Source organism: Rhincodon typus, chromosome 8 (genome assembly GCF_021869965.1).
Source record: "Rhincodon typus isolate 14 chromosome 8, sRhiTyp1.1, whole genome shotgun sequence".
In the NCBI taxonomy this organism is placed as follows: domain Eukaryota; kingdom Metazoa; phylum Chordata; class Chondrichthyes; order Orectolobiformes; family Rhincodontidae; genus Rhincodon; species Rhincodon typus.
The window spans coordinates 47,410,584-47,422,617 of record NC_063339.1 but is presented as its reverse complement, the minus strand read 5'-3'; the positions used below and the strand labels follow the sequence as shown (position 1 = coordinate 47,422,617).

General features: G+C 40.1%; 1 protein-coding gene across 1 annotated transcript in view; it reads left to right on the top strand.

Moving 5' to 3' along the window:
* daam1a (dishevelled associated activator of morphogenesis 1a) overlaps window positions 1–11,707 on the top strand; it is a 62,973-nt gene extending 51,266 nt beyond the window's left edge. Inside the window, exons 19-22 of the mRNA XM_048600119.1 lie at window positions 2,186–2,354; window positions 4,128–4,235; window positions 5,275–5,335; window positions 11,606–11,707. Of these exons, the coding sequence (XP_048456076.1) occupies window positions 2,186–2,354; window positions 4,128–4,235; window positions 5,275–5,335; window positions 11,606–11,707 (440 nt within the window). The remainder of the gene's footprint in view (window positions 1–2,185; window positions 2,355–4,127; window positions 4,236–5,274; window positions 5,336–11,605) is intronic.
* Window positions 11,708–12,034: the final 327 nt, after the last annotated feature.

The following is a 12,034-nucleotide window of genomic DNA, read 5'->3' as shown; positions in this document are numbered from 1 at the left end:
TGTCTCTGTGTGTCTCTGTGTGTCTCTGTGTGTCTCTGTGTGTCTCTCTGTCACTCCCCCTCCCGCTCCCCCTCGCTCTGTCTCGCTCGCTCTGTCTCTCTACACTTGGGCATATCCTTTTCCCTCATGTCACCATTACTTCTGTCAGTTACCTTAAAATTTGTACCTTCAGGTTCTTGTTCCTTCCATCATTGTAATTTTGAATTCCTCTATCAAATCTCATCCAACCTTCTCCGTGGAAAGAATTCCCAACCCCTCTGATCTATGTAACTGAAGCTCCTTATTCTTGGAGCTATTCTGAAGAAACATTTTATACTTTCATTTGTCCCTAAAGTGCAACACCCAGAATTAGACATGGCACTTCATTTGAGGCTACGTTAATGTTCTATTGAGATTTAACATAACTTTATTGCTTTTGTATTCTGTGCCCCTAGCAATAAGGCCTGGCAACTCTCTCAACCAGCCCTGCCAGCTTCATTGATTTATACTCCTACACATTCCCATCTCTCTGCTCCCAATTCAGAATTGCACTCTTTGGCTTGTATTCTCTGTGCATTCTTCCTATCAAAATAAATTACTTTTCTTCATTAAGTATAATCTATCATTTGTCCTCCCATTCCAACAACCTACATCCTTCTGAAGCTCTGCACAGTTTACAATGCTTCAAATATAGTCCACAAATTGTGATATTGTGCTATGTGCACTAAGAAAGAACCGAAACCCTAATATCTACCCTGGGTAATTTCACTGTAAACCTTCCCCCATTCTGAAAACCACTTGTTACTATCTTTTGTCATTCAATCAATTTCCTATCCATGTTACTACAGCAAACTCTCCAGTGAATCACCTTAGCAGCACTAAATGAAAATCCACTTTCTCACTATTGCATCAAGATTATTTATGCAGCATTAAATGTGGACCTACACGTGTAGGGAGCTAAACTGATCACTGGAACTTACGATAACTAGGTAATTTACTGTTTCCAACTTTATAGGAAAATTTCATTGGATGAGCAATAGATTACAGCTTTAAAAAAAGGTTTGTTAAAGAAGTACTTAGTATCTTTTACTCTGGAATTGTAGTGCAACCACCTTGCCATTAAAACCACCAAATAAATTTTGCCTGTGTCATCACCAAATGAAATCACCTTTTGAATCTGACAGCAGTGCTTTCCTATTTCATCCTTTAAGACTGAAACCAAAGGGAAACTAAACAGGGACTTGAATCTGATCTTCCTGGTTTAGAAGTAGGGGGACTGGCACTGCACCACAGGAGTTTCAAGACTATCAATAACAGATCTTAATTATAGATACTTTTTAATCATATGGAGATGTTATGACATGCTTCTGGAAACTCGAGCACCCTGGCTCCTTACTTTGAGCCTATGAGCCTGACTGATTATCATTGGTAAAGGATTGACCACGAGAGAGCCTAAATACGAATAGACACTTGTCTTACGTAAAAAATGTATAATTTATTGCATGATACAATCAACAATGGACACCAGTAACTTGAACTAGTTTGGCATGACTGCAATTTACCCAGGGCCAGGTTAGTCATGTTTGGCTCCATTGAGACCTCCTGAAAGATCAGTGACAGTCTCTGGATGGAGAGACTGTGATGTAAGGTAGGGTGGAGCTAATGCAGCTTCAACTTTTTCCAAACCATTGCGTGTGATTGTTATGTAAAGTAGATTCAATTACTAATAACTGATTAATCAATGTAACAAAATTATCTGGGTCAAATTAGTTAAAGGATTGCTTTGTTTTTCTCATGAGTACAACTACCATTTTTCAAACTCTACTAAATAACATTTTTGATTAGGTGTATTCTTTAATCAACATTTAATGTAATTATTGTGAAGCTTATTGAATAGCTTTTGTATTGGAAGTTGGAAAATATTCTCCTTTTAAAGCAAGTTCCTTTTGCTGTCAATTTTCATGCAGTTTGGAATAGATTTAATCTTTTATTTTAGCAAAACCATAAGTGTCATCTCGCTGATTGACATGTGAAGCATTATCTTGTGTTTTTAAGGTGGTATTAGAACATGCTTTGAGCCGCTTTTGAATTTTGTTACTTCAACTTTTTAGACCACTTCATTTTGAATATTTTGTAGCTGGGCTTAAAATAAGGTAAACTCAGGCTCAGTTTCAGTAAAATGACCTTATTTTATTTTTTTTTTCAGCTCTTCTTTCGAGTTCCAAGGAAGTTCTAGAAAGCAAAAATCTGTTGCAGCTACTGGAGGTGGTTTTAGCTTTTGGCAATTACATGAACAAGGGACAAAGAGGCAATGCTTATGGTTTCAAACTCTCTAGTCTCAACAAAATCGCAGACACAAAGTCTAGTATTGAGAAGTAAGACATTACTGACATTGCTCATTCAAAATCAGATTGTTTGTTACTGTTCTGTCAACTTTAGATGTAGCGCTTTATTACATTATCTAGATAGAATAAAAATCTTTGATATACTCTGTTATGTTTGTTGGCTATAGAGGCTGCACTAAAAGTGGGGGAAAAAAAGCCTTTGAGCAGTGCTTTCCAAACATTCCCCACTGTGACCCCCTTTCAAGGCTTGAAAATTATCTTGCCCTCTTAGTGAGATTTGACAGAATGAGGAGAGGGGGTGCAGGGTGTTGTGGAGAGAGCAAGTGTGATAAAGGAGCTCTAGGAGAGGTGGGCAGGCTTATGAATATGGAGGTCAATCTGTTGGAGCAGGAATTAACTGCTACAACTCAGTTTCTCAGTGGCAATTGCTGCTTTGGAGCTTGAACCCAAAACTTCTAGCTTGCGGCACCATTTTTGAATGTCTGCTGTAGACTGATCATGGCTGATCTGATTGTAAACTCAAATTCATACTCCTCCCAACACGTGATAATCTTTCAACCCCTTGCTAACAAGAATCTTATCTACTTCTGGCTTAGCAATATTCAAGTACTCTGCTTCTACCAGATTTTCAGGAAGAGAACTCCAAGTATTCATGACCCTCTAAGGGAAAATATTTTGCCTAATCTAAAACGCCCTGTCTAAATCTACCCTATCAAGACCCCTCAAGATCTTGTGTTTCAATCAAGTCACCTCTTACTCTTCTTAAGCCTAGCCTGTTCAACCTTCCATAAGACCAGAAGATATAGGAGCAGAATTAGGCAATTTGGCCCATCAAGTCTTTCCTCACAACTTGCCCATTGCAGGTATAGTCAGGTAACCTCCGTTACGCCTCTAAGACGTATTTGCATCCTTAAATAGGGTGACCAGTAATGTGTCCAATTCTCCAGATGTAATCTCACCTTTATGATTGAAGTGTAAGCTCCCTACTTGATTAAATTCTGTTTGTTTCTTTTTTGAATGATAACATTCTGTTAGTTTATTTACTTGCTGTACTTGTCCTCATGCATGAATCATAAAATAACATCAGATCCCTCCACATCTGAGCTCTGCAGACTCTCACTATTTAGATAACATGCTTTTATTTTATTCTCCTGCCAAAATGGACAGTTTTACGTTTTCCCATATTATGCTCCACTTGCCACTGACCTAACGTGTTAAGAAGTTTTTGGAACCTTATTGTGTCCTCTTTATCACTTGTTTTATTGCATATCCTTGTTCAGTCAGCAGATTTGCTGACAATCTTTTGTCCCATCATCATAAGTAATTTGTATAAATTATAAAAAGTTGACGACACAACATCAATCTTTGTACCATGCCTCTAGTCACATATAGCCAACTTGAAAAGACCATTTACATATACTTTGCGCTTCCTGTTAGCCAACCACTTTTCTATCCATGCCAATATACTACCCCCTACACCACGAGCTTTTATTTTCCACCATTGTCTTTGAGGCACCTTGTCAAATACCCTTTGGAAATGAAAGGGAACTGATTTAAATTAGCATTGATAATTACACCAGAAGGAAGTACACCATTTATTCGGAACATTTGCTCATTGGTAAATACAGTAGAGGAATTGTGTTTGAAACAATTTACTTCATCCAAATTGAGAAGAATTGAAAAGATTTTTAGCCATTTGTGACTGCTGATCCCATACAACTTGTAAGGGTCTGTCTTTGATTCTGTAGATTGTTTTTGCTTTGTGTTTTTGAATGCTTAAAATAATTAATGTCTTTTTTTAAGGAACATTACCCTTTTGCACTATTTGATTACAATTTTGGAGAAGAAATACCCGAAAGTGGTGACCATACATGGTGACTTGCATAACATTCCTGATGCAGCCAAAGTAAAGTAAGTTTTCAAGATGTGTGGCTGCATAATTAGAGATCTTTATCCAATGCCTTCTTTGTAAAATCAAAAGTCATAACAAAATTCAGTAATGGTTGAGCCATCATCTGTTTCAGTTAAATTTAAAGAATGGGTATTATAGCCATTGTGTGTTTTTCAGAACCCTCTTCGTTTTTTTTCTCTCATATATCAGGCTGTTAACAGAATGACAGAAATTGTGCCCCCTTCTAAGTGCTAGTGACAGCATGGCATCAATTTTTGTTACTCTTCCTTCCATGTTACTTAAAAGATGAATGTTCTGAGCAACATTATTTTCATTCTACAGTGTCATCTCAGACAAATATTCATCTAAAATATTACAGTCTCTTGTTTGTGCAAGTGAAAACACATTACCTGCTTTTCTCTATTTTTAACTTGCATTTCTCATGACAAGGTGCCATTTTTTGAAAGATAAAAGAGCAAAAGCAAATTCTTTATCTTAATTCTGTCACCAGTAGCATAATTACATTTTATTGCCTATCTCTAGTTTCCCTCGAGAATGTGATGGTAAGTCACTGCCTTGAACTACTGCTCTCCATATGGTGAAGATGCTTCAGTGGTGGTGTTATATGTAGAGCTTCAACATTTTGACCCATTTTAGGATGAGGCATGGCTTGGAGGGAAACCATTAGATGGTGATGTTTTTGTACACCTGCCATGATCTTTCTAGGTGGGAGAGGCTATGACCTCTGGCAATGCTGATGGAGTAATGTGGAGTTGAGTTGACATAAAGAATGAATGAATGTGTCTTAGAGCAATTAACTTTGCCTAACTTCACAAGTGATGAATCAAGCTACAGCTCAGATGATTGGCTTGCTGAAGCATTGTGAGTCCTTCACTAATTTAAAGCTGATTTCCATTCCAAAATTGGTTTTCAAAATGCTACTCACTAAACTTGTGGAGTGGGCCTTTGCTTTTAATTTAAAATAAGATTTAGTTTTAATTATTGAGAAGATGTTCTGTAAAACATGTCCATTGATCAGAGATGTGTATTTTTTTGTAGTTTGATTGAGCTGGAAAAAGAATTCAGTAGTCTCAGAAATGGCCTGAAGGCTGTGGAGAATGTAAGTATTCCTTGTTTTTTTTTGTTTTGTTTTGATCCTTGTTGGATTGTTTTCTTGTTGTATATCCAAAGGAAATCAGGGTGGGAAGCTGTGATGGTCATTTGTGTATCCCATTTCCCATAACATCAGACATACTTCCTTCCTCACTACACTACATATGTGCCTATTCCTTCCTGTATTGTATACTTATATTTGTACCAGAGCAGCCTGATTTCTCTCTGTTAAATGCACGTTTTATTGAGCTTGTTAGTTAACTCAACATTTGCACAAAGTATTAGTGCAGTGGTTGTTCTGAGACTTCAAGGTAACCAGGAGTCATAGCTTTGCTTTTCAGCTACAGGACAGAACATTGACCGATATTCTCATTTTTTTTTTTAAATTTGGCTTTCCTGTGTAATTCTATTGTTACAGGCATTTAAAAAGGGAAGCCAGATGCACAGGAAAAACTTTGTAGGATTATTTTTAGGAGTGGCTTACCCTTCTTTGTTTTCTTGAACTATCTTTTAGAATATAGTGAATTGTAAACTGTGTTTAGAGAGGTTAGAGTTATTTAGATTTGTGAATTATTAAATCATTGCTATTTTAGTGAAGCTTGAAAGCATCATGTTGTGACAAAGGAATCTGAATTAGATCATTAAAAGGGAAACAATACAATTTGGATTTCAATTGTGAAATAACAAGCTGCAGAGCTGGATGAACACAGCAGGCCAAGCAGCATCAGAGGAGCAGGAAAGCTGAGGTTTCGGGCCTAGACCCTTCTTCAGAAATGGGGGAGGAGAAGGGGGTTCTGAAATAAATAGGGAGAGAGGGGGAGGAGGATATAAGATGGATAGAGGAGAGGAGACAGACAGGTCAAAGAGGCGGGGATGGAGCCAGTAAAGCTGAGTGTAGGTGGGGAGGTAGGGAGGAGATAGGTCAGTCCGGGGAGGACGGACAGGTCAAGGGGGCGGGATGAGGTTAGTAGGTAGGAGATGGGGGTGGGGCTTGAGGTGGGAGGAGGGGAGATTTTGAAGCTTGTGAAGTCCACATTGATACCATTGGGCTGCAGGGTTCCCAAGCGGAATATGAGTTGCTGTTCCTGCAACCTTCGGGTAGCATCGTTGTGGCACTGCAGGAGGCCCAGGATGGACATGTCGTCTGAGTAATGGGAGGAGGAGTTGAAATGGTTCGCGACTGGGAGTTGCAGTTGTTTAGTGCGAACCGAGCATAGGTGTTCTGCAAAGCGGTCCCCAAGCCTCCGCTTGGTTTCCCCGATTATAGAGGAGGCCACAACGGGAACAGCGGATGCAGTATACCACGTTAGCAGATGTGCAGGTGAACATCTGCTTGATGTGGAAAGTCTTCTTGGGGCCTGGGATGGGGGTGAGGGAGGAGGTGTAGGGGCAGGTGTAGCACTTCCTGCGGTTGCAGGGAAAAGTGCCGGGTGTGGTGGGGCTGGAGGGGAGTGTGGAGCGGACAAGGGAGTCACGGAGAGAGTGGTCCCTTCTGAAAGCGGATAAGGGTGGGGAGGGAAAAATGTCTTTGGTGGTGGGGTCGGATTGCAGATGGCGGAAGTGTCGGAGGATGATGCGTTGGATCCGGAGGTTGGTGGGGTGGTACGTGAGGACGAGGGTGATTCTGTTTTGGTTGTTATTGCGGGGAGGGGGTGAGAGGGATGAGTTGCGGGAAATGCGGGAGACACGGTCGAGGGCGTTCTCGACCACTGAGTAGGGGAAGTTGCGGTCCTTGAAAAACAAGGACATTTGAGATGTACGGGAGTGGAATGCCTCATCCTGGGAGCAGATGCGGCGGAGGCGAAGGAATCGGGAATAGGGGATGGCATTTTTGCAGGAAGGTGCGTGGGAGGAGGTGTATTCTACGTGTATTCAACTGCAACTATAAACAACTGCACCTCCCAGTCGCGAACCATTTCAACTCCTCCTCCCATTCCTCAGACGACATGTCCATCCTGGGCCTCCTGCAGTACCACAAAGATGCCACCCGAAGGTTGCAGGATCAGCAACTCATATTCCGCTTGGGAACCCTGCAGCCCAATGGTATCAATGTGGACTTCACAAGCTTCAAAATCTCCCCTCCTCCTACCGCATCCCAAAACCAGCCCAGCTCGTCCCCGCCTCCCTAACCTGTCCTTCCTCCCACTTATCCCCTCCTCCCACCTCAAGCCCCACCCCCATTTCCTACCTACTAACCTCATCCCGCCCCCTTGACCTGTCCGTCCTCCCTGGACTGACCTCGCTCCTCCCTAACTCCCCACCTGCACTCACCTTTACTGGCTCCATCCCGCCTCTTTGACCTGTCTGTCTCGTCTCCACCTATCTTCTCCTCTATCCATCTTCTATCCGCCTCCCCCTCTCTCCCTATTTATTTCAGAACCCCCTTCCCCTCCCCCATTTCTGAGGAAGGGTCTAGGCCCGAAACGTCAGCCTTCCTGCTGTGTTTATCCAGCTCTACACCTGATTAGTGTGCACTTTGATTACTCCTCAAACCGTAATTTAAGAAAAAACTATTTCTGGAGACCACGAATACGCAGCTAATTGCAGAAATCCACAGGTTGCTATCAGTGATTCTACTCTTCTCCAAAGGGTGCTGAAATACAGCCAGACTTCATTCAATTAGACAACATTATTTAACCGGCAAGAACATTTCAATGCTCTTTGTCTTGCTATAAAAATCTTTAAATGGGCACAAGTAGATGGTTAAAGATATCTCAAGTTTAGGAAATAATACTTCTGGCTCCAAAAACAAGTTCTATGTTTGTAAAATGTCAAACTGCATTTGATTAAAAAACTAAAATGTGTTTTTTTTAAGATTTATGGTCGTTCAGCTTCTGCCTTAATTCGATCTACACATCCCAATCATTTAGTCTTGCTCTCCAAAATTTAAAATTACAAGTGAAGGATGAGTGGCTTCCATTTTCTGGTTTGCTGTTTAAGAATACTTCAATCTTCTTGGTGACTGCTTGATGACATGACTGCTCACCAACACCTGAAACCCCACCACCCCCAACTTGGTATCAGGTTCAGAGGCCTAGACTCAAGACAAACTGCTCCAGAGGTCTGTAATAATATCTCTGAATACGTCAATTAGAAAATGTCTAACATCAGGGAAGGAAACACCAAGCCACAAAAGATACATCCTTAAGGCCAGCTGAACATGAAAACAAGTCCATGAGATCATTAATGTTTGGTTGTGGCACCAGGAAAGTTGGCTTCAGTTTAACATCTCAACTGGAAAACAGTGATTCCAAAAATACTGGAATAGCATCCCAGAGTACAGAAAAGTGTGACAAATGTACTGTTTAAAAAGAAAACTCTGCCTTAGCACTCCACTCTTTTCTGTTGAAAAAGTGAGGATTTAATTTGGCTCACCTCATGACAAAATACAAAACAACTTTGGCTGCGTATTCATTGCTCATCTATCACCTCCAGTATGTATGTGTCTGGGTAAACTGTCATTACTCGAGTATCAAGGCAATCATTACATATACATGACAGCTCAAGAATGGCAGTTATGTCAAATGTAATTTTGCCACAGATGGTAATTCAGGACAGCACATAGCGTATTTAACACAGTTAGTCCATCTGGCAGACACAATTATAGTACGGAGGGAATTTAGTAGTTGCTGCTTATAATTAAAATATCCAGCAAGGACTGGGGAAGACTTTTCAATAATTTATTTTCAGCATCATCAGCCAACGTCAAAAATACTTCAATCAGTTATGATTCCCAACAAGTCTGTCAATTTAAAAACAATTTAGCGCTAGTCATCAGATATATTTTTCACAGGGTGTCAAAAGGTCATATTCTTCTGACCTGGAGCCAAAAATTACATGCACCCTGGACACTTCCTTGCTCTGCAACTTCAATGGTTCAACATTCTGAAATGCTGGCTACACTGTGGGAGTAGTTTCACCGCATGGCTTAAGGTGGCATTCCACCACCATCTTCTCATGGGCAAGTGCTGGTAATCTCGGGAGGGTAAAGAATTTTGTTTAAAAAAAGCTCCGCTTAACCTATGAAAATCCCTCAGCAACATCAATTGGCCCAAGATTTTCTGCTGTCAAAGATCTGACTTAAAAGGAATAGATATGGTTCAACACATGCGAAAAAGTTCATTTAAAACCAAAATACTGCCATACAGCTCTGGGTATGATCAGAGCATTTAGATATCTCAAGATATCACAGGGGAGTAGATTTGACCTAAAATAGAAAAAAAACAGCACAGTATGAGAGGTTGCAGAGGGTAGGGCGGGGGAGCATAAAGACCAGCTAGGGTTAGTTTGCTAAATAAAATCCAGCTACTGAGTAGTATACATAGCAGGGTCAGGTGAAAACAACTGGTTTGAGTGTAATGACTCATCAAATACTGATATTTAGGCCTACATAACGATGGATATTTGGCAAAATATCTACAGGCTAGAGTCCATAATTGAAGGAGCCATACTCAAAACGAGCCTGAAAAGAAAAAAGTCAAAAATTTGGCAACATTAGAAAGGGAAAAAAAAAAGAGAAATGAATTTTACAAATGAAAACATGGGTCTTTTTTTGTACAATTTTGTTTTTCACAATACAAGCAACTTGTTTTATTGGAAATGGCAAAGCTTTCATGGAACCCTTGTAACAATTTTCTTATTCTTGGGACCTGTCATCACATTACCATTTTCCTGTTTTTGGAAGAGTGAATAAACAGCAGACCATAGAACAGATGTACTGAATATTATCCTGATCTTGAACAGCTGCTCTAATGTAATTACAGGAAAATGAACACCCTACTTGAAACGTTGTTACTCAGCTAAACAAAGCAGAAACTTTTTTTCCCAATATACTTTTGTTGTAATAATAAATGGCCTTGCATGTAAAACCTCTACAGAGCATAATGTTAACCAACAATATCGTAATTTGATTAACCCAAAATCCACACTTTGGGGGGAAAAAAAAAACACCATACAATTGATTTTATAGTACAACTGCCCAAAATGAATGACCTAGATACAGATTACATTTGATACCAAGAAAGCAGTCTCCAGCTAAACGCAGTCCTTTGTGATGAAATGTGATTAATTATTGATAAATTACTTGTCACACGTTGGTGTACAATGTTCCAAACAAAAGGAACAACTATCAGATGTTTGCTCACAGGTACATGTGACATGTACTTAAAGTTCCAAAAGCTACTCATGAACTAATCTAAACTTGAATACAATTAACTTCCATCAGTTTCAAAATTACAGCACAATTGTTTCACTAAAATTTCAAAAAAATCTATTCAACAACACAGAAGGGAATCTTTAATAATTATAGATGCACTTTCAAACAATAAGTATTGAATCAAAATGAAAAGCACTATTGCAACACATCTTTATACACATTAATGTGAAGAGTACTATTACCATAATTTGATACAACTCCTTCTACTCTCATCTGATAATTTGCTGTTGCTTGAACTCTTTCCCCATGTTCCATCTTATTGGCATTGCCTCTCTCCCATCCACTTTGTTCAACCCATTCAACAATCTAACCTATTCAAGTTTGTGATAACACGGTGTAGAGCTGGATGAACACAGCAGGACAAGCAACATCAGAGGAGCAGGAAAGCTGACGTTTCAGGTCTAGACACTTCTTCAGAACAGTTCCACTAAAATTGCCCTCCTTACTTTATCTCCTACAAATAGAATAGTAATAGCCATTCAAAATAGTACCCTTAAGGAATTGTTCCAAATTACCTGAAACAGTGTTATCATTATTGGCCCTATCTGGAAGGGTGCGGCTGGGGTGACATAATTTGTCAAAGCCAGCACAGTCAAGACTGTAGTTTGGATCAATGGGCAATAGGACAACGTGAGGGATAATGAAGAGTGTACCTTATGGGAAAAGAAACTATACAACTTCAAAATAAATGAGCAAATCGCAGTATTCACACTTGACAAAGTGGTGGGGGAGTTTTGGGGGCAGTGAATTTGAAAATATTATGAATGGGCTTAAAGCAAAATTCAAAATTGCCAGTTGCATTTCCCTAGCTTTTAAGTATACTGGATTGAAAATCAGGCAGATTGATGCAAAGTGAAACTTGATCCAATCTGATTTGGAAAACGTCATTCCTTGCAATTCATCAAAATAGAATTTCACAAAAAGATGCGGCTGCCTCTAAAGATAAAATGGAATAATTGAAAAGTCTAAGCCATAATACAACATTAAGTTATTTATTTTGCTCTGGCTATGCATAAGCCAAAGCTGTTTAAATTGCATGGAATTTTTATTTTTCATTCTCAGGATGTTGCAGTGACTGGTAGGCCACAATTCATTAGCATTCCCAGCTCCCCAGAGAGGAAGCTGAGTGACGTTAGGCCATTTCAGCGAGAAATTAAAAAGTGATCGTCACTGTTGGACTGCAAATGCTCATAAGCCTGACCCAGTTGGGACAAATAATTTCTTCCCTAAAAGAACAAACACTACAATTAGGTTTTCATGCGAAAACTTATGTTTATCAGACGCCATTTCCGCCACCTTCAACGAGATGCCACCACCAGACAAATATTCCCCTCTCCTCCCTTGTCTGCCTTCCGCAGGGACCGTTCCCTCCGGGATGCCCTGGTCCACACTTCCTTCACCCCCAACACCTCCCCACAGCCCTACGACACCTTCCCCTGTAACCGGTGAAGGTGCAACACCTGCCCCTTTACCTCCTCCCTCCTCAGTATC